We start from the raw sequence: 21,184 nt of genomic DNA on the forward strand, positions 1-21,184 counted from the left end.
CTTATATTATGGAACGGAAGGAGTAGAAACGAAGCGAGTACGTTATTTCCACATGGGTAAAAAAGAAAGGAAACACAAAAAATTCCTTTGTAAAAATAAAAGCCGAAAGCGAAGAAGGGCTCTTGTGTGGACATAACGGGTGACCGTAACACCAGCAACACCCCCAGTTGGGCTGGGTACCACCACCCCCAACCCCACTGCGCAACCGATAGATAAGAGCCGCCCCCGCCCGCCTGCCTTGCCCGACCGTCCCTCCTCTGTCTCGAAGCCGCCACCACCGCCTCCGACGAGCCCCGCGGCCGCCGCCGCCACCACAGGCCGGCCCAGAGACGCAAATTCAAATCTCGCCGGGACACGCATCCCAACCCCACACCCCCACCTCGAATCCCCGCCGGATTCGCGCGCGCGCGCCCCGCGGGCAGATCGGGATGGAGGCGGCGGCAATGGCGGCGGAGGGCGGTAATGGGGCCGCCGACAGGGTCGCCATTGGCGTCTGCGTCATGGAGAAGAAGGTCTGGATCTCTCCTCCCCGTTCCCTTCCTGTGTTTCACCCTCTCTTCCACCGTCCCTCTCCTCCGCGGCCCGTAAAATTGCCGCAAAACCGTGGCGCCACCCTCCGATCCGCTGTAAAATCGCTCCGTGTTCTCGGTGATCTCCCGCGAAGCTCCATAGTATTTTTGTTGTTGTTTGTTCTGATCGCCTTTTTCGATTCGCCTACCCTCGCAGGTGTTCTGCTCGCCGATGGAGCAGATTCTCGAGCGGCTCCGCGCGTTTGGAGAATTCGAGGTACGCGCGATTCCCCTTTTCCCACGCCCGCATTCCCGTCGCCTCTCTCTCTCTCTCTCTCCGCACTATCATCAATTTGCAAAAGCGGAAACGGGTGTACCGCGATTGAAGCGAGCTAGCCAGCCACGGAGATGAGTGGACGGCGGAGAATCGCATGTGATGTGATTTCTCTTCTTCAGATTTTCGAAATATCTTATTGCGAGACATCCGTGAATCTTTGTGGATACCAATTTATTCTGCATCTTTTTGTTTGAATAATATACGTGCGGTCTCCGTCATGCCATGTGGTGGCTGCTTTCGCGGCCTGTCCCCGACTTTCCGGATTATGGCAAACAGCCCCCCCAACGCTACAGATTCTTAACAAAAAATAATAAATTCTTGTGTGGTGGACTAATTTCTTGACGAAATTACTTTAAGCATTGCCGTCCACAAAATTGAATATTCGGTGCTTGAGTGATCGACATCCCTATGGGTTTTGTACGCCAAATGTTGACTCATGGTACGGGCGTACTGTAAGCTACGGAGTGATGGCTGGATATGGTTCCTCAGGATTCCTTGCCAAATAAATAATGCCTAGAACGCAATGGGAATTCCAACTTTTGGTCAGATCTGGTCTACGGCCATGTTATATGGATGTTTATATTGGTTCGTTTGATTTGATGCATTGGTATCTCCTAACTTTCTAGGAGGGGACCACGTCATTGACCACCTAGTTTATTCATTCCAAGGCTGGCCCTGCCCTAGTAGGAATAATTGTACCTCAGATTTTATGCTTCCTTTATACTACTAGTATAATTCAAGCAGCAGCACATGATTCACTCATTCTTTCTTGCTTTTGATTCGTCCATCTTGATATTCTCATGTCCGTCTATGAAAGCTGCATACTTAGTTCCGTGACAGTGCTGTCCAGCTCTTTTTTTTGATGGAAATGTCGGACTATTCCTCTTTGATGCTTCTCCTGTTTTATTGTGAAAATTTTGTTCTTAAATGATTTTATGAAACTTGCTGACACGCCCACAATGTATTATTTTGGTCTTGTAATTAATTTCATCTAGTGCTATCTCAGTATCAGTGTACTGTCTAACGTAATTAACTTTAATGAACTTCACTTTATTAGTTTATCTTTTTTGCCATATTTGAAGTTCTGGTTCTACTTCAGGTGTAAGGGTAACCTTGCTTGTTGCTGGAGCCTTTCAGAGTTCAGACCTGTTATCACTCTGCATTTCATTTAACTATTTTGCAGATCATAATATTTGGAGATAAGGTTATTCTCGAGGATCCTATTGAGATGTATGTAATGAGAACTCAGGTTATTGATAGCTTAATCATTGTCCATTTTTAGTAGAGTCTATCCATATTCCTTCAGTGCACCTTTTGACTGAAGGCCATAGAACATAATGTGTGTGGGCCTGCATGTTTACGAATAACATTTCACGTAGCTACAATTTGATTTTCAGTTGGCCAAAATGTGACTGCTTGATTGCCTTCTGTTCGTCTGGGTTTCCTCTTCAGAAAGCTCAGGCTTATGCTGCTTTACGAAGGTATGGTTGGATTTTCTCTCTACGCTTGTTCTGTAGGTTCACGGATATCTTCATGCTTTATCAAACACCTTTGTTTCAAGGGATAATGTGTCTGGAGGCTACTGTCTCATGGTAATTTTAATGTATCCTGTCTTAATGTTGTTCTCACAAACATTAATGCTGGTTTGAACATCTAGCACTGGGAACATAAGGGTAGAGGATATTCAAACTATTTGGTATTTTGCTCCGTTCTTAAACTTATGTTCTGATTAATGTTTATTCGCGCATACATGCTTAGATGAAGGGCTTATGTTCAAAGTTTTGCTAATCGATCTTCAATAATGCTATGGCTTCTAAAGTCATTTCAAAATTTCTGTATATATCTTGACACTGTCAGTCAAAACACACAACAAACAATTACATCATTGATCCTGTAGGAGAGCAGATCAGTGACTGTGAGTTGATCAAAAGAAAGCAACGAGAAAGTGGGACTTTCACTTATTCGTGCAATTACTGCAATATTTTTGTTACTAAGTTACGAAAACAGAACTTGAATAAGTACCACCTCACGTTTTAAATGGCAAAACCTCGTCTCTGAAGTGGACAGAGGTTACCTTCTCTGTTTAATATTCTTGAGGTTAGTTTCTTCATATCTTCAGTTAACTTGTATTCTCTAACACCAATTTTGTTTTGTTATATTGCCAGACCATTTGTAGTGAATGAACTCGAGCCGCAATACCTCCTTCATGACCGTAGAAAAGTATACGAGGTACTATTCTCACTGGAGGATTCATTCAATATCTTCTTTGGCACACAGTAGATCACAGTCTTCATTCTGTGATCAAACACACTCCAGGGCAACTTATGTATTTTTTCTGCACATCGTCCTCGTGTTCAGTGGAGATATTTTTCTGCATGTTATCAAATCAGCTATTTACTGTAGTTTGAGAAATAACTGCATTCTTGGAATCAAATTTCTGTTTTAGTTGCGAAGCAACCCCCGGCCCCCCCCGGCCCCCACACACAACAACAACAAAGCCTTGTCGTTCGTTTCTGTGCTTGTTTTTGTTGAGTTTTGACCTAAACCAGTTTCAACTTGGCTATGTCACAGCTGTTTAATTTTGATAGCCACTGACCATACCATAGCATTGTAAATATTGTATGCTTTTTTTAACACCTAAATACTGTATGTTATATGGCTATCACATATTGTTTATCAGATACCATGTTACGCCCTTCCATTCAGTAACAATTTTTTAACAGTTTGCCGAATATCATTCATGTTTTCTTATTTACTCTTGTGTTTTTTTCTGTGGAAAAACTGACCTAACTGCCATCACTTTTATGAAGCATCTTGAGAAGTATGGAATTCCTGTACCGAATTATGCTCTTGTCAATAGAGAGTATCCATACCAAGAGCTAGACCACTTCATTGAGCAAGAAGATTTTGTGGAGATCCATGGCAAGCGATTTCTCAAGCCCTTTGTGGAGAAACCTGCTAATGGTAATTTTTCAATATTTATCAAATCAATTTCATTCTCTACACTGATATTTTCCTCTTTGTGCCTGAATTACTTCTTAATGGTACTGGTGTCGTAGTGTGCTGATTTTGCTGCATGCCAGAAGAAGTTTGAGAGTGAACAAAGAACTATATATTCAGTCTCTTTATTATAATACACATTATTATATTAGTTGCTTATAAGAACTAATTCAGTTATAGAGTTATATGCCATGTGATTCCTTTATTTTTGCGTTTTTATTCAGGGGCTGCCTGTAGGACTACAATTTATTAGCCTTTTGATTATACTCCCTCCGATCCAAAATAAGTGTCGTGGTTTTAGTTCAAAACCATGGAAGATATTATGAGGTTCTATTCACTTGAAATGACTAGTTATATTGCACAAAAAAAGAAGAAATGACTAGTTATATACTCATATGCCACTGATTTCGTTTGTTTGTGTTTTTAATTCAGGCGATGACCATAGAATAATGATTTATTATCCTAATTCTGCTGGTGGTGGAATGAAAGAACTATTCCGGAAGGTAAACTTTTAAATTAGCATGTCATTTGAATGTAGGTTGCTTATTACGATAATCTGTTTCCCAGAGTTTAAAGCCTATCATTTTCAAATGCTTTGGCCTATGAAAAAAGATGAAATAATAATGTAATAAGATTACCCTCTGGAGTTCATATTTCCCAGGGCTGTCTATCCATGTTTTAGATGCTTTGAACTATGGAAATAAAAATAACATAGTAAGACAGTAATACTTCGGACTTCAATTTTGAAGTTGTTGGTTTGCGCTTTGGTTTTCTGTATAATTTGGGACACTTGGGACCTTGATTTACCCAATTTATCTCTTTGATGGGAGTTGGGAGCATATCAAAATTTGGGTCCTTTGGAATAGGAAAAATTCAGGGGTTGAGATGTCACAGTTGGTCCCTACATGATTTTGAAACATAGGGGCTTTGCAGGTGATGCCTTTGGATGGTGCACAGCAAATAAACACATGAATTTTGGAGGATTTGAGTGAATGAGTGAGCGAGGCTACTGGTTTTAAAAATTATCTATTTGGGTATCAGAGCCATTATCTGTCCGGTTACCATTCATAAGTACTGCAATTTAAATTTATGCGAAATATGTAGAAACTTGAAGTGTTTGGTCAGTAAAGGACTCAAATACAACCCTCTTGACACTCTCTCCTTGACGAATATATTTCTATGTAGATAAGCAATTTCCCTGTGTAGAACTGAAGTGTGAGCCCGTCTTTTGTCATTTTAAGTACTTAACAAAGCAGAACAGGGAACTGATAAACCTTATGCCTTATGTATTAATTTTATAAACATTTCTTTTATTGGGATGCAAATTTAAACTTCTTTATATTGCTGAATAAATGTAGGTTGGTAACCGATCTAGTGAATTTCATCCTGATGTCAGGAGAGTTAGGCGTGAGGGATCTTACATTTATGAGGAATTCATGCCTACCGGTGGGACAGATGTGAAAGTAAGATGCCTTTATGAAGTTCTTGTGTTTATTTATGTATATTTTAAAGGCATGCTCGCTGTCACTGCTTAGTTCTTGTGTTTATTTATACTTTATCAACATGCACGCTGTCACTGCTTAGTCCTTGCCTGGCATGCTTTGTCTAGTTGCAAGACAGTATTCCATGACATAAATCTTGTCATGCAATATCTACTCTACAAATTGTTTTTTATCTAGCGAGAAGTATTAAAACACGCCTTTTCAGGTTTACACAGTTGGCCCAGGATATGCGCATGCTGAGGCACGCAAATCACCAGTTGTTGATGGTGTTGTTATGAGGAATCCTGACGGGAAAGAAGTAAGATACTACACTTCAATATCCTTTGTATAGTCTGGATATTACACTCTTCCATATTCTTTGTTTAGTTCAGATTCAGATACTCCCTTTTTGTACAATGATTCAGATACTCCTTTTCTTAAACAACAATTCAAATACTCCTTAGTTTGTCTTTTGACTATTCCATGGAATGTTTCTTATGTATGATTGTTTGAATACCGATGTAAACCTCCAATTTAATGTACATTTTTGTAGCACATGTAAAGTTCAAACTAAAAGGTCTCTGCTGTGTTTGCCGCTTAGCCTAGTGAATGATAATGTAACACATGTAAAGTTCAAACTAAAAGGTCTCTGCTGAGATGTACATATGTCAGGAAGCAAGCCTAGCTCACTGCGTTGGGAGAGTGGATGTACAACCCCACAACTCAGGTTCAAGTCCTCATGGATGCGAACTTAGGTTCCTATTTACACTGTTGGGGTTTCCCTTAGAGTTATCTTCCAAAAAAATATTACATCTGCCAGGTCAACATGGTGGTACTATTCTCCAGCCTGGCCTGTGTTTTGTGACACATGGTTGTTGTATTTTTGTGTCTGTTTATTGGATACTACTCCCTCCGTACCTAAATATAAGTCTTTTAAGATATTTCATTAGATGTCTACATACAAAGCAAAATGAATGAATTTATACTCTAAAGTATGTCTATGTACATCCATATGTAGTCCATTAGTTGAATCTCTAGAAAGACTTATATTTAGGAACGGAGGGAGTATTTCTTAACCATTAGGTTGACCTTTTTGACATAATCTACTTCCATCCCATGGACCCTGGTCCCATTCCGTTCATCTTCTTAAATGATCCGATTTTCACTTTCCAACTGATCTTCTTTTGTTTTTATTTTCATATGTTATTACTTGAAGGTACGTTATCCTGTTCTTTTGACCCCTACGGAGAAACAAATGGCAAGAGATGTCTGCAATGCTTTTAGGCAGATGGTAACACTGCTTACTTTGTTTCTCTTTATTTATTATTTATAGTTGTCCTTGGAAATGAATAGCTACCCAGAATTATTGAAATCATGCTGTAGTGGGCTTAAAATCTTATTAGTTTCCTAATATTTTTTGTATAGTATTTTTCTAGTCGTTGTATAACTCGACAATAAAAATACATGACATATAACTCGACTTGTACTTTTCATTTTCTACAGAAAATAAAAACTATATACTCCACCTAAAGCCTTATACTTGATTTCAGCTTCATAATACTTTAATTTTATAATAATTCAACCTAAACTGTATACCCTCACCATGCTTGTCACTTGGGTCATTTGAAACGAGAGGAACGCCAGAGTGTTTCGGTAAAAAAATGGCCGCCGCCATTCTACATTCTAAATCTTATTAAAGATGAGGCCAAACTTTGGGTCACCGCGGGAGCTAGGCACTTGGGCGCTATCATGTCGCAAGAGTAATCGGTTGATGTAATTTTGTTGATGGGCTAGTTGGGCTGTTTCTATTTACTTTTGTTGAACCGGTATGGGCCCAACCCATCCTCTTCTCACTTAGGGCCCAAACCCATGTAGAGGGACTGACCTAGAAAGGAGGCACCCAGCCATCCCGTTCCTAGCTGAGCCGCCACACACACAAACCACTTACGCACGAATTAAGACAGGTAGGCCACGGTCTGGAGCCCCCCTCTCCCGATTCAACATGGTATCAGAGCCCCCTACGCCCAATGGATGCCAGTCCCAACCGTCTGGCTCGTCTGTCGCTTCTGAATCAAGCAACTGAACTTGTCAAGAATCATACGACAGTCTATTTGGTCAATGAGAGCACTAAAAGAGACCAAATTGACAAGAAAAGCTGACACATGTAAAACTGGCGACGATAAGGAGATGGTTGAAGTGCATTTGACCGTGCCAACCCCTACAACAGGCTGATTTGTACCATCGACGGTTTGTATGGTGCCCTTGTGAGTAGGAGCATGCTTATGGTAAGACTCAAACACACAGGAACCGCAATATGCTTAGATGCTCCAGAGTCTAGAACCCACTCTGAAGCACTCATTAGGAGTAAGAGATGCCTTTGTCGGATTACCTTCATCAGTGGAGGCCCAGCGAACAAAGTCTCCATAGGCAGCTTCATCAATTCCCTTGCCCTGTGACGTCCCAGTATCCCTTTCAACTACCATATGAGCACTCTAACCCCCTGAGTTCCTCGGGTATCCACCTGCCTCTAGCATACCTGACTTTGCCAGTTTCCCCTTTGTTGTATCCCCCGCCTCTACCACGAGTTGGACATTCCCTCTTCCAATGACCTACCTCCCCACAGATATGACATTTGTTGGGATCTCCCCACTCCATGCACTCAGTGACTGCAATTGTCGAAGCCGACACAACCTTAACGTTTGCACTCACCTCCTCTTGAGACATTGTTGCAATAGTCTCCTCAATAGTTGGTAGGAGAGGTTGGTGCAACAGGAATGCCCCCTGCCACGAAAGCAACATCTGAGCCCTCCCAACAGTTTCAGCACACGCCTGTGTGCAATCCAGTTGTGCCCTGACTCGATGCAAGCCGCATCATAAAGTTTCAGAGGATCACAGTTATCCTGCTCCACCCATAGAGCCTACAGCTCTACCACATAGGCCATCACTGACATGTCGTCACCTTGGCGCAGCCGGCTGATCTTCCCCACAATCTGAGCAATTAGCGTGAAATTACCCTTGCCTGAATATTGGGTGGATAGAGTCTTCCATATCTCGGCGGGCCCCCACAGAGCGTACAATGGAGGGCACCATCGAGCTCAACAACCAGCCAACAAGCACAGAGTTTATAACCTTCCACCTCTTTCCTTTCACGGTAGTCTTATCTCCTGGTTCATCAACTGCACCCAATAAATGCCCATCAAGTTCCTTCTGTTCCATAGCAAGCAATGCCCTCATGGACCAACTCAAATAATTTGTGGCCCCCTCCAGCTTCATATCCAGGGGGTGACATTTTGAGCTTTTGATCCACTTCCTGTCGAGGAACGATGGCCCCAGAATTGGACACCGCGAGGATCTTAGCAAGCTTCTCGAAAGCCTGAGTGAGAGCATTTGGTTCACTCATCTCCGATCTGGTAATCAGCAACACAACCCTACAACTGCACGGTCCTCCCTTTTCTCCCCCTGGCTAGCAGCAGCACCCAACAACAACAGCAGCAGTGGTGGGATGTCGTACTGCCCCTACTCCGATTGAACAAAATCACCTAGTGACAACACAATCAGGAGTGCCAGTGAATAAGGAAGATTATCAGAAATTGGTTGGGAGATTGTTGTACTTGTGTCATACGAGGCCTGACATTATGTATGATATGGGTGTGGTGAGCAGATACATGCATGAACCAAGGAGTGGGCATCTTGAGTTACTTGAAGGGGCCCCGGGTAAAGGGTTGTGGTTTGGGAAGAGTGAACATCTTGAGGTGGATGGCTATAGTGACTCTGACTGGGCCAGTTGTCAAGATGATAGAAGATCAACTTCTAGCTACTGCGTGTTTGTGGGACGAAATTTAGTGTCATGGAGAAGCAAGAAACAGCCGGTTGTGTCTAGATCAACAACAGAAACTGAGTATAGAGCATTATCTCAAGGGTTGTGTGAGACGTTCTGGGTGAAGTACCTGCTGAGCGAGTTGAAACTTCTGAAGAAGGGACCCTTGAAGGTGTGGTGTGACAATCAGTCAGCTATAGCTATCGCTAATAACCGAGTTTAACATGATAGGACAAAGCTTGTGAAAATTGATCGCTTCTTCATTAAGGAGAAACTTGATGCCGGGATCATCAGCCTTGCTCATGTCAGCTCTGTGCAGCAGTTTGCAGATTGTTTGACAAAGGACTGTAACTTGGCATGTGACAAGATGGGAATAATAGATATCTACCACCCATCTTGAGGGGGAGTGTTGAAATGGTATGGGCCCAGCCCATCCTCTTGTCACTTAGGGCCCAATCCCATGTAGAGGGACTGACCTAGAAAGGAGGCACCCAGCCATCCCGTTCCCAGCTGAGCCGCCACACACACAAACCACTCATGCACGAAGCAAGATGGGCAGGCCACGGTCTGGAGGTACCCCACTCTCCCGATTCAACAACTTTAAACCCCTTCCTAATTAATGAATGAGGCAAGTCTTTTGCCTCTGTTTCAAAAAAAGTAGTGGTGCCAAATATTGTCCTCTTAATCTAATACAAACTGTTTTTTAAATGTGTGTATAGCATACGTTATTTTCAGAGTTTTAATGCCTGTTCATATCATTCTATACATTTCCTACTTAAGTAGGCGTCTCTTATCTCTTATTTAAAAAATGGCTAGATTTTTTTCTAATCAACTGATCTTGTCAACTGTAGGCCATTTAGGAAAGGAAAAGGTCCACTTCCCACTAAACTCTAGCACAAGTTCACTTTTCAGTCCTAAACTCTAAAACTGTTTGAACTGTAACCTTGAACTATTGAAATAGTCCACTTTTCACCCTCAAGTGGTTCTAGTTTTGGTGACGTGGATGCGACATGTCCTCCATGTCAATGCCATTGATGGGCAGAGACCGAGAGAATGCTTGGAAACATGGGATATTGGTTTCTCGGTTGTTATGAAAACAAACACTATGAAACAAGCAGTCTAAAAAATTATAGCATTAGGAAAAGTCTTCCACAAAAAATACCAGGGATAGAAGAAAAAGGGAAACTAAGAAAGACATGTCATTTCACTGTTGTGACAATGAGTTTGTAGATTCATGGCATCCACCTCAGCCAAAACCACCTGTGGAACCACTTGAGGTTGAAAATAGACTCTTCCAATAGTTATAGTTCATCACAGAGTTTTAGGATTTAGGGTTCAAACATGAACTTCTGCTAGAGTTCAATAGGCAATCATGGTTAAACTAAATAATCAGTTTCATGTTTGGACCTTTAAACAAAAAACAACAAACCAAATGTGACACTTTGAGATAGCGATGCAAGTTGGTTGAGTCTCATATACAAACCTTACATGCCATCAGTCAATACAGAGTATTAGATTATGTTCATATAGTATATGATTGGATGTTTTCTAAGTACTATGCATGCTGTTTTCTTCTTCTGATAACCGTTTCTCATTGTCATATTATTTCTTAATTATTTGTCCTCAGTTATTGTGTTGTTTTCTACAGGTTTGTGGTTTTGATCTCTTAAGGTGTGACGGAAGATCATATGTTTGTGATGTTAATGGATGGAGCTTCGTAAAAAACTCTTACAAGTGATTTCCTTGATTCTCATTTTCTTAACTTCTGAAGAATGTTTATGATAATGTGCGCTGAAACGTTTGGACAAACTTTTCTATGATTCAGGTATTATGACGATGCTGCATGCATCATGCGAAAAATATTTCTTGATGCAAAAGCTCCTCATCTTTCATCAACCATTCCTCCAACCCTTCCTTGGAAATCTAAAGCACCAGATCAGTCTACTGAAGGCCTTACACGACAAGGAAGTGGGATTATTGGTACATTCGGTCAGTCAGAAGAACTACGCTGCGTCATTGTTGTGATACGCCAGTAAGCCTTTTACCACTGTTTTACTGTTACAGATGGTTGCTGTTAGCGAGTTAGTGCTATATCCTTACATGACATATCTGTTTAGTGGTGATCGGACACCAAAGCAGAAGGTGAAACTGAAAGTTACAGAGGAAAAACTTCTAAATTTGATGTTGAAGTACAATGGTGGAAAGCCAAGAGCTGAGGTATCCTCTTTGTTTAATCTCAAGTTTTAATTTAACCTGTTGGTGATTTTAGAACGAAAAAAAACTTAACTTGTTGATTGTGCTTTCCTGGCAGACAAAACTGAAAAGTGCAGTACAATTACAAGACTTGCTAGATGCAACAAGACAACTTGTGCCACCAACTAGGTATCATGTGCTGGAACAAGTAAATAATTTGTGTATTTACTAAATGGCTAAATTACTTAAATCTAACATTCTCCCTACGTAAGTTCAATCTTTTTTGTTTGTTCAACTGGATTTTCATGACAAAATCTGCAATTGTTTTGTGTATCTTTAGGTCAGGTCAGGAGAGTGATAGTGATGCTGAAGATTTGGAGCATATTGAAAAGCTTCGGCAAGTCAAAGCAGTACTGGAGGAGGTGATGTCTGTTTATTCAAATCTGCTTGTCCATCACATTTACTATGGCCATGTGACATGTTAAATGTTGGATATCTGTGCTAGTGCAACAATACAAACCACTTCAGTTTGGTATGAGATAAGAAAAAAAGAAGACCGGAAATTTGACAGAAGGATAGGCATCGGGGAGCTCCTGCCCTCGCGCCTAGTCTAGCCTCGCCGCCACCCGCCGCCGCCGCTCGCGCCAGCGCTCCGCCCCGCCTCCGTCCCCTCTCAGGGCCCGCGTGATGGCCTCCTTCGCCGCCGCCGACCCTGCTGGCTCCCGAGAGACCCCCTCCGGCGAGCGCGTCTCCTACGGGGAGCATTGGAGCAGCTCGGAGGGAGAGACCTCGTCGAGGTCGTACAGCGACGTCGCGCGCTCGCTCCCCACAGGCCCGCCGGCCGCCGCCGCTCCCAGGCGCGCTGCCGCCGCCTCCGGACGCACCGCGCCCGCTCCCCGTCCCGCGGTGCAGGACCGCCTCGGGCCCCGCTCGGAGGTACGCCGTGCGACGGGTGGGCCAGTGCTTGACGCGGACGGGTTCCAGCAGCCCCGCCGCAGGCACCCCCACCGCCGTCCGCGCCGCGACGCCCGGCCCTGCCCAGCGCCGCAGCCCGTCCCCGGAGGAGGCCGCCGGCCTCTGCTTCCGCTGCCTCGACCCCAGGCATCACGTGCGCGACTGCCCCAACGACGTCCGATGCCGCTGCTGTCTCATCTTTGGCCATGCCTCGCGCGCCTGTGGCGGCCGTCGCACGGCCGACGTGGCCCGGCAGCCATCTCGCACGGACGCCGCGCAACCCCGCGCGAAGGACGCCCCCAGGCTGCCACCACGCGCGTCAGCGGCCGCGCCACCCCCTCCTCGCGGCGTGGTCGCCAGGATCCCTGCCGCCGCGCAGCCACGCGCCGCCCCCCCGGCGCCTGCTCTCCTCCCGGCTCCTCCCGCCCCGTCGCCCGCAGATCGCCCCGCGCGGGTCATCATGGCGCAGACGACGGAGATGGACGACGCGGAGCTCGTCCTTGCCCGTGCCATGGTGGCCACCATCACTGGCAACCGGCCGCGAGTCTCTTCGCCCGAGGTGGTCGAGCTGCTCCTGACCTCGCTGGACCTCGCCGAGGGCGACTTCACCGTGCACGCGCACCACCCAGAAGACTTTCTCATCATCTTCTCCTCCTTGGCCACCAAGCGCCGGCTCAATGGCGAGCACATCCTCTGTTCGCCGCGTTTTACTCTCTCGCTGCGGCCATGGTGCAAGCTGGCGCACGCCACCGCCGATGACCTCGGATATCGTGTCGTGCTGGAGCTCCGCGGCATTCCTGCGCATGCGTGGCACCTCTCCGTGGCTGAGCACGTTCTCGGATCGAGCTGCTGGATCGAGCGGATGCACCCCCGCACGCAGTCGCGACATGACCTCGACGTCTTCCGTCTCTCCGGCCGCACTCACGACCCCGCCGGCATCCGGCGCGCGTCGGTTCTGGCTATCGTCGAGCAGTTCCCGGCCCGCGTGCCATCCGAAGCCCCGGTCGTCCGAACCCTGTCCTACCCCATATCCATCGAGCTCACCGTGGCGGAGCGCATCAGGGGCACGTCGGACGTTCCTCAGGCGGCCGGCGGGCATGCCGGCGACGACGCAGGCGAGGGCAGCAGGCGCGGCCAGGGCAATGGCCAAGGCCCAGCCCCAGGACGCGCGCGCCGTCGTGGCCGCAAGCCCAGGCGTGCCGACGAGGTCCCGGCCGGCCGCGCGGATGGCATGGCCATCGACGCGCCGGCATGGCGAGTGCGGTGCCCTGGCCGCGCTGATGGTACGGCCATGGCGGCCTCCTGGCCCGACGTGGCGGCGCCGTCGAGGGCCCCCCGTCCTGCCAGACTGGGCATGCAAGCCTGGCCCAGGCCGCTGGGACCCGCGCACCGCCGTCATCGCGTCAACAAAGGAGAGGGTGACCGCGTCATCAGCCTGCAAAAGGGAGGTTTGGCCGGGACCCGCGCGCACCTACCTGCGCTGCCCCTGATCCGCGGCAGAACGGCCCCACCTTCGGCGCCAGCTGGCGCCCAGCCATTGGCTGGAGATGACCCAATTCCTCTTGCCGTTTCAAATCCTCGCGCCCCCACCACGACCAACGCAGCCGCGCACGAGACAGCACGCCCTCTCGTACTGGAAGATCCCATCGGGGCCACACCTGCTTTGGCTGAGATCACGCTCGCCAGCCATGCGACGGATTCCCAGCCAGAAGCCCAGACCGCGCCAGTCTCGCCTGCCGCCCGGTCGGGCCAAAGCTGCGCAAACCCCACCGCGGCGCGGGCCCCGCCTGACGCCTCGGATCAGACGCCGCGGGCCAGCGCGGGCAGCGCTTTACCACGCGCGGGAAACCCTTCGGAGCCGATGCCGCACGCCAGCGCGGGATGCGCCTTGTCGCTTGTCGCCATCCCCCCGGTCCTGGCTCCTGGGCCCACAGCAGGACGCCCACCGCCGAGCAGGCCACGCCCGAGCCAGCTCCGCCTGGGCCGCCCTCCCCCCAGCCCACTCCTGCAGCGGCTGGCGAAGCCCCAGGCCGACCCGGCCCAGCCCCGATCACCATCCTGAAGCGGCCCACTCGCCCTGATCGGGAGGACACTGATGTAGCGCCGCGCGTGACTGCGCCGAGTCGGTTTGCCTCGCCCCCGATCACCCTGCGTCGATCGCGCAGCCAGCCAGTCCCAGCTACTTCCTCCTGGACGCTGGGGCAATTCTTGTCTGCAGCCACGAAGCAGCTCAACGCTACCCTACCGTCCCCTGGGAAACGCCAGCGACCACCACTGAACTTCAGCCCACGGCGGGGACGGTCGGCTTCGGCTCATACAGCAGTGGCTACGCCGCCAAAGGCCAAGAGGCGCGCCCAAGTGCAGATCCTCCGCACCCTTGGCATAGTTGGCATCAATCAGCCCATCTCCGCTGCTGCGATGAAGGCCTACGACGACCTATTCGCCACGCCACTGCAGATGTCGGTCTTGCAGGCTATCGCGGCCCTCGTCGACAGGGAGCTCCCGGCCTGTCTGACGGCCGTGCCCAGCACCGCTGCCGCCTGTGCGAGTTAGCAGCGCCGCTCGCCACGCCTCAACTCCTTGTTCATGGATCACGGCTTGCAGATTGTTGTATGGAATGTTAGAGGCCTTAACTCACGCGCTAGGCGCTGCGCGATTCGATCGTTACTCTGTACCACCCGCGCATCCATTGTATGCCTGCAAGAAACTAAGATGGCTTTGATCTCGTCGTCTGTTGTGCTGGAAACGCTTGGGTCTGAATTTGATGGGTCCACTTACCTCCCGGCCGATGGCATGCGCGGCGGCATTCTCCTGGCTTGGAAAACTAGGGCTGCCACGCTCTCTGACCTTCAGTTCACGCAGCACGCGGTGACTGCGAAGGTGCGTGCGCCCAATGGCAACCCCTGGTGGCTCACCACGGTCTACGGGCCCCAAAGCGACCAGGACAAATTGCTGTTCCTGCAAGAGCTGTGCGACATTCGCGATACTAGCCCAGGCCCATGGATGTTGTGTGGGGACTTCAACTTGATATGTCGTGCCTCGGACAAAAGCTCGGGCAACGTGAACCACCGCATGATGGGTAGATTCCGCCGCGTCATCAACGACCTTGCCCTCAAGGAGGTTTACCTCAATGGGCGTCGTTTCACGTGGTCCAACGAGCAATCCCCTCCTACGCTCGTGCGCCTCGACCGGGTGCTCTGCACCACTGATTGGGAGGACAATCATGGCGAGTGCCACCTCCGCTGCCTGGCATCCGTTGTCTCCGATCACTGCCCTCTGCTCCTGGACTGCTCGCCCATGCCATCAGCTCACGAGCGCTTCCACTTCGAGGAGTTCTGGATGCACCTCGACGGCTTCCACGACACGGTTGCCGCGGCCTGGGGCTCGGTGTTCGACCCAAACCCCTTCAGGCGGCTGGTTCGGCGCCTGCAGGCTACGGGCCGTGCCCTCACGAGCTGGAGCGCCAAGTCCACGGGCAACATAAGGGACAAGCTTGCCATCTCCCGCGAGCTTATCCTGCGCTTCGACCAAGCCATGGAGACCCGCACGCTCTCCCCACTGGAGGATTGGCTGCGCAAGCAGACCAAGCTCTCCTACCTGAGCTTGGCTTCGCTTGAGCGCACTATTGCCCGACAGCGTGCTCGCATTTCCTCCCTCTCGGACGGCGACGCGAACACGAGCTTCTTCCACAGGCAATGCACTTATCGGCGGCAGAAAAACAGAGTGTACGGCTTGCTTGTTGATGGGCAGACGATCAGCGACCACGACGAGATGGCCCAGGCGGCCTTTGCCCACTTCGACGGGCTGCTGGGCACAACGGCCGACCGTGCCCACACGCTGGACTTTGAGCACCTCATCCAGCCAGCTGATCTGTCAGGCCTAGAGGCGCCGTTCAGCCCCGACGAGATATGGGAGGCTGTGCGGCGCATAAGGCACCGGGGCCGGACGGCTTCACCGCGGAGTTCCTGCGAGCGTGCTGGAGCACCATTAAGCAGGACGTGCTTGAGGTCTTTGAGCAGCTCTATGCGCTGAGAGGGCGTGGATTCCACAGGCTCAACCAAGCACTGTTCACCTTGCTGCCAAAGCGCTCCGATGCTCACAAGCTCGGCGACTACCGCCCGATCTGCCTGATACATATTGTGGCTAAGCTCTTCGCGAAGGTCCTTTCCCTGCGCTTGGCACCGATGCTCGACAGCCTAGTGAGCCGCTATCAGAATGCCTTCATCGCCGGACGTACACTCCACGACAATTTCGTCCTAGTCCGGCAATCCCTCAAGCTACTGCACCAACTGGGCGCGCCGAGGATCATGCTCAAGCTCGACCTCACCCGGGCCTTCGACTCCATATCTTGGCCCTTCCTCTTCGAGGCCCTGCACCAATATGGCTTCGGAGTGAGGTTCCGGGAGTGGCTGGCCATCCTCCTCTCCTCGGCTAGCACCCGCGTCTTGCTCAATGGCGTGCCGGGACCCCCGATCTGGCATCGCCGCGGGTTGAGACAGGGTGACTCGACATCCCCGCAGCTCTTCGTGCTGGCCGTCGACACGCTCAGCCGCCTCATGCAACGGGCGCTCCAGGCCGGCATCCTCTGGAGACTCCACCCTCGACGCAACATCCTGTCTATCTCGCTTTACGCCGATGATGTGATGCTGTTCTGCCACGCCTCGACCGACGAGGTCCTCGCTGTGAAGGGCATCTTAGGGATCTTCGGCTCCGCCTCCGGCCTGCACGTGAACTACGGCAAGAGCTCCGCCACCGCACTCCATGGAGATGAGTCGACCGCCGAATCACTGGCGATTCTGGGCTGCCAGACAGCGGCTCTGCCCATCACGTATCTGGGTATCCCCCTCTCCACGCGCCGCCCCACCGCGGCTTAGATGCAGCCCCTAGTCCACAAGGTGGCCGGCCGCCTCCCATCATGGAAGGCATGGCTCATGAACAAGGCCGGGCGGCTGGCGCTCGTCAAGTCTGTGCTCAGCGCCATCCCCGTCCACCAGATGCTCGCCCTAGCGCCCCCGAAGAAAACTTTGAAGCAACTTGAGAAAATTCAGCGTGGGTTTCTCTGGGCCGGGCGCGAGGCGGCCCACGGTGGCCACTGCCACGTGAACTGGCGACGGGTATGTCGGCCGCTGGAGTACGACGGCCTGGGTGTCCGAGACCTAGAGCGCACGGGGCTTGCCCTTCGGCTCCGATGGCTATGGCTCTCACGGACGGACACTAGCCGATCATGGCACGGCCTGGACCTGCAGTTCACCCCCGAGGAGTATGGCCTCTTCTATGCCTCCACCACCATGCAGATTGGAGACGGATCGACTGCGATCTTCTGGGAGGACCGATGGCTCCTCGGCCTCTCCATCCGTGAGCACGCGCCCTTGCTATACATGTGCATCCCCAAGCATCGTAGAAAGTCCAGGACGGTGGCAGCAGGCATAGCCGGCAATGCCTGGGCGAGGGACATTCACGGCACCATTGGCCTCCAGGAGATTGGGCAGTATCTCCAGATCTGGCTGTTGGTGTCCCGCATCACCCTCTCCGCAGAGCCGGACACGCTCTCCTGGAAGTGGACAGCCAGCGGCAGCTACTCAGCCAGGTCCGGCTATCTAGCCACCTTCCACGGTTCGATCACTTGCCGGTCCTGGAAGTTGATCTGGAAGGGTTGGGCCCCTCCAAAGGTCAAATTCTTCCACTGGCTCGCCAATCAGGACTGCTGTTGGACTACGGAGCGCCTTGCTCGGCATGGCCTAACGCATCACCCTCGGTGCCTTCTTTGCGACCAAGAACCGGAGACGATACAGCAACTGCTGCTCTCTTGCCCATTCGCGAAGCAGACCTGGCACGGGATCATGTCCTGGCTGCGACTACCGGCACCTGTGCCCGACCAGGACGCCTCGCTGCAGGACTGGTGGCTACGCGCTCGCGATGCCACGCCTCACCCGCTCCGCAAAGCGCTGGCCTCGATTGCGCTTCTCGTGCCGTGGATGATCTGGAAGCATAGGAACGCGTGTGTATTCGACCATGTAACCCCATCGCTAGTAGAGCTCGCCGATGCGATCAAGGACGAGTCCAGGAATTGGGCGCAGGCAGGGGCCAAGGGGCTTAGGGTCACCCTGCCACCCACCTGGGACGTGCACTGATCTGGTTGTAACACCTTTGTACTAGCCTCCTAGGAGGTTGTCTTCCCCTCTTTTCAATACAATGAAATGCAAAGTCTTTTGCGTTTTCTCAAAAAAATATTCCCTTTATTTCATATACATCAGTAAAATGTTTCAAGTTCAAATTCCTTATGTGCTAGGACAAACTTCTGTTTCAAGTTCAATTTGTTCATAGCTGTTGCTTTGTACTCCCTCCGTCCCAAAATTATTGTCTTAGGTTTATATAGAAATGGATGTATCTAAATACTAAGATGTGACTAGATACATTTATATATAGATAATTTTAAGACAAGAATTTTGGGACGGAGGGCATACTAGGTATGCCCCTTTAGACGGTTTTCATTATTATGATATCAGCAAATTGATATCAGGATATGTCCAGTGTGCTTCCTGTTAGCTAACTGCAGGAGTGCACTAGTATTCTTTGCTGCCGATTCAGGATATTCACTCGCACTGGCAGGCATGAATGCTATTTCTGCTGCTACTTTAAAAAGTTTAATCAACAAAGTTGTCGAATGTTTTGATCATTTCTTCCTTTCTGTCTCTCCGTATGACTTGCACGCTGTTGCAAGAACTATACATGCCAATTTGTTCACCTATTATTTCCCTGTTGTAAATGAATGAAAACAAACTTTTAAATTGTCTTGCATGTCTTTATCTAGTACCAGAACAAGCTTACTGGAAAAAGAATACAACCCCTTGTACTATATATATACTCCCTCCGTTCCTAAATATAAGTTCTTTTAGAGGTTTCATTACGGAACTACATACGGATGTATATAGACACACTTTAGAATGTAGATTCATTCATTTTGCTTCGTATGTAGTCCATTAGTGAAATCTCTAAAAAGACTTATATTTAAAAACGGAGGGAATATATATGTATCCACTCAGTCTTCTAATGGATGCTGACATATGCCATTGAGATGTTGCACTAATCTTTTAATGAACGCTGACAACTAGTTACTTGTACTATTTTTTTGCAATTCTAGGGTGGGCATTTCTCGGGTATTTATCGGAAAGTTCAGCTAAAGCCACTTAAATGGATTAAAGTTCCAAAGCACAATGGTGACGGTGAAGAGGATCGGCCAATAGAAGCCCTGATGATTCTGAAATATGGTGGTGTACTCACTCATGCTGGCAGAAAGCAGGTTTGTACTTCTAATTTTTTACTCCTACTTGTTTATTATATCTGCTCATGTCAACTTCTTCTGATAATTCATTCGAGCTATTCATTTCCAAATGTAATTTATAATAACCAGTAACACAGTCTTTCAGTACAGATGTTTAGAGGAATACTACATTGGCAACTATTTTGCCTTTTCCTATGCTCTGTTACCAGTGACAGAGCTAAAGGTTTTGTAAAGCCTGGGCACAATCAAAGTTTTAAATAGCGGGCTACGCCATTTAGCGGCGGCTCTGCCAACAGCTAAAAGAGGCTATAGCAAAGCTATAGCGGGCTATGCCATCATTTAGCGGTTTTACAAAATAATGAGAAAAACAAAATATAATAATAAAATCAGGTATCAAATATATATACATTATACATATACTACCCAGCTAGTCATAGAAACTTGCAAATCAGAGGAGATGGTTCAGTTCAGCGCATAACAACAAAAGGCACACTTGCACAGTAGGTAACTTGCACACTTGCACAATCTAACAACCAGCAGGACTAGAGTCACACTTGCACATAACAAAAGTAAGATGGCAAACTACATACGAACAGCCATACAATTGCAGTGCATCAATCTGAATCACCAGAGGCATAGTTAGACTCATCTTGAGCTTGATCATCTGATTCCGAAGATGAAGAACATAGCATGGGATCTTCTTCAATGCTGTTAAGAAGAGAGTGGATGCTCTTCTTCCTCTTCTTCTTGGCTACTGCAGACCTCTTTCTTTTTCTTCCTTGTGCTTGTGATGTTGAAGTCTCTTGTTGAGCTTGAGCTTCATTACCTAAATGTTCACTGGCATTGTCATTAGGAACGATCCCAGTAATGAACTCATTGGCTTCATCCTCCAGAACATCATTGATAACCTTCTCTATAGGATCCCTGTTCTTATTTGCTCTCTTATGCTGCAGCCTCGCGTTGAATTTGACGAAGACAAGATCCCTCAACCTATCACTGAGTACTCTATTACGTTTTTTTGCATGAACCTACATAGTGAAGAAAAATTGAGTGTAGATGAAAACACATCAAGGAACACATGAGTACAAAAATAAACTATTTTGTAGGCATTTAGAGTTATAGTTTCCTTTCTTACTTGTTCGAATGATGACCAGTTTCTCTCACAAGCTGAGGAGGTGCATGTCAATGTGAGGATCTTTCTTACCAAATTCTTCAGCTTGGGTGCGCTTGTGCCATGATTCAACCACCATTTTGCTGCATCAAGTCATTCACAGATTATTAGATATATAGTTATATACTTACGCATATACAAAATGGGAAATAGGGAAAGTTTGAAACTTGTTTAAAACAAATTGTACTAACCTGGATCAAATTTTGTGTTTCTTCTCTGCCGCGTGGCAATGTCCGTTCCAAAAGAGTTGGCCTCTTCTTCATATATGTTGAGTTCATCAATAATCTCTTCTTGCAACATTTCATCTTGAATCATCCTTGTAATGCAATGGATGACCGCTGCTCTGAATGATCCATCATTCTCGATCGCATTCTTGTTTGGATAGTAGTAGTAGGGATTGAGAAAGTACCCAGCCAAATGTAGTGGCGTCTTCAGTTTGT

The 21,184-nt window shown here is 48.4% G+C and overlaps 1 protein-coding gene and 1 long non-coding RNA gene across 3 annotated transcripts in view; one reads left to right on the plus strand and one right to left on the minus strand.

Moving 5' to 3' along the window:
• The first annotated feature begins 247 nt into the window (after positions 1-247).
• LOC123447196 (inositol hexakisphosphate and diphosphoinositol-pentakisphosphate kinase VIP2-like) overlaps positions 248-21,184 on the plus strand; it is a 34,076-nt gene continuing 13,139 nt past the window's right edge. The window contains exons 1-16 of one of the 2 annotated variants that reach the window (XM_045123777.1): positions 248-512; positions 727-786; positions 2,030-2,076; positions 2,244-2,327; positions 3,012-3,075; positions 3,657-3,810; positions 4,279-4,349; positions 5,205-5,309; positions 5,554-5,646; positions 6,544-6,618; positions 10,793-10,878; positions 10,970-11,176; positions 11,262-11,361; positions 11,456-11,526; positions 11,678-11,759; positions 19,433-19,591. In XM_045123777.1, coding sequence (XP_044979712.1) covers positions 429-512; positions 727-786; positions 2,030-2,076; positions 2,244-2,327; positions 3,012-3,075; positions 3,657-3,810; positions 4,279-4,349; positions 5,205-5,309; positions 5,554-5,646; positions 6,544-6,618; positions 10,793-10,878; positions 10,970-11,176; positions 11,262-11,361; positions 11,456-11,526; positions 11,678-11,759; positions 19,433-19,591 — 1,542 coding nt within the window. In that variant the 5' untranslated portion in view covers positions 248-428. Of the gene's footprint in view, positions 513-726; positions 787-2,029; positions 2,077-2,243; positions 2,328-3,011; positions 3,076-3,656; positions 3,811-4,278; positions 4,350-5,204; positions 5,310-5,553; positions 5,647-6,543; positions 6,619-10,792; positions 10,879-10,969; positions 11,177-11,261; positions 11,362-11,455; positions 11,527-11,677; positions 11,760-19,432; positions 19,592-21,184 lie in introns of those variants that run through there. The other variant, XM_045123778.1, reaches the window with a different exon arrangement.
• LOC123447197 lies at positions 20,022-20,898 on the minus strand. Its single transcript, XR_006631479.1, has 2 exons — positions 20,709-20,898; positions 20,022-20,601 (listed from the first exon to the last, which is right to left on the minus strand). It is a non-coding gene; the product is annotated as an uncharacterized LOC123447197 (long non-coding RNA).

Source organism: Hordeum vulgare, chromosome 4H, assembly GCF_904849725.1.
Source record: "Hordeum vulgare subsp. vulgare chromosome 4H, MorexV3_pseudomolecules_assembly, whole genome shotgun sequence".
In the NCBI taxonomy this organism is placed as follows: Eukaryota; Viridiplantae; Streptophyta; class Magnoliopsida; order Poales; family Poaceae; genus Hordeum; species Hordeum vulgare.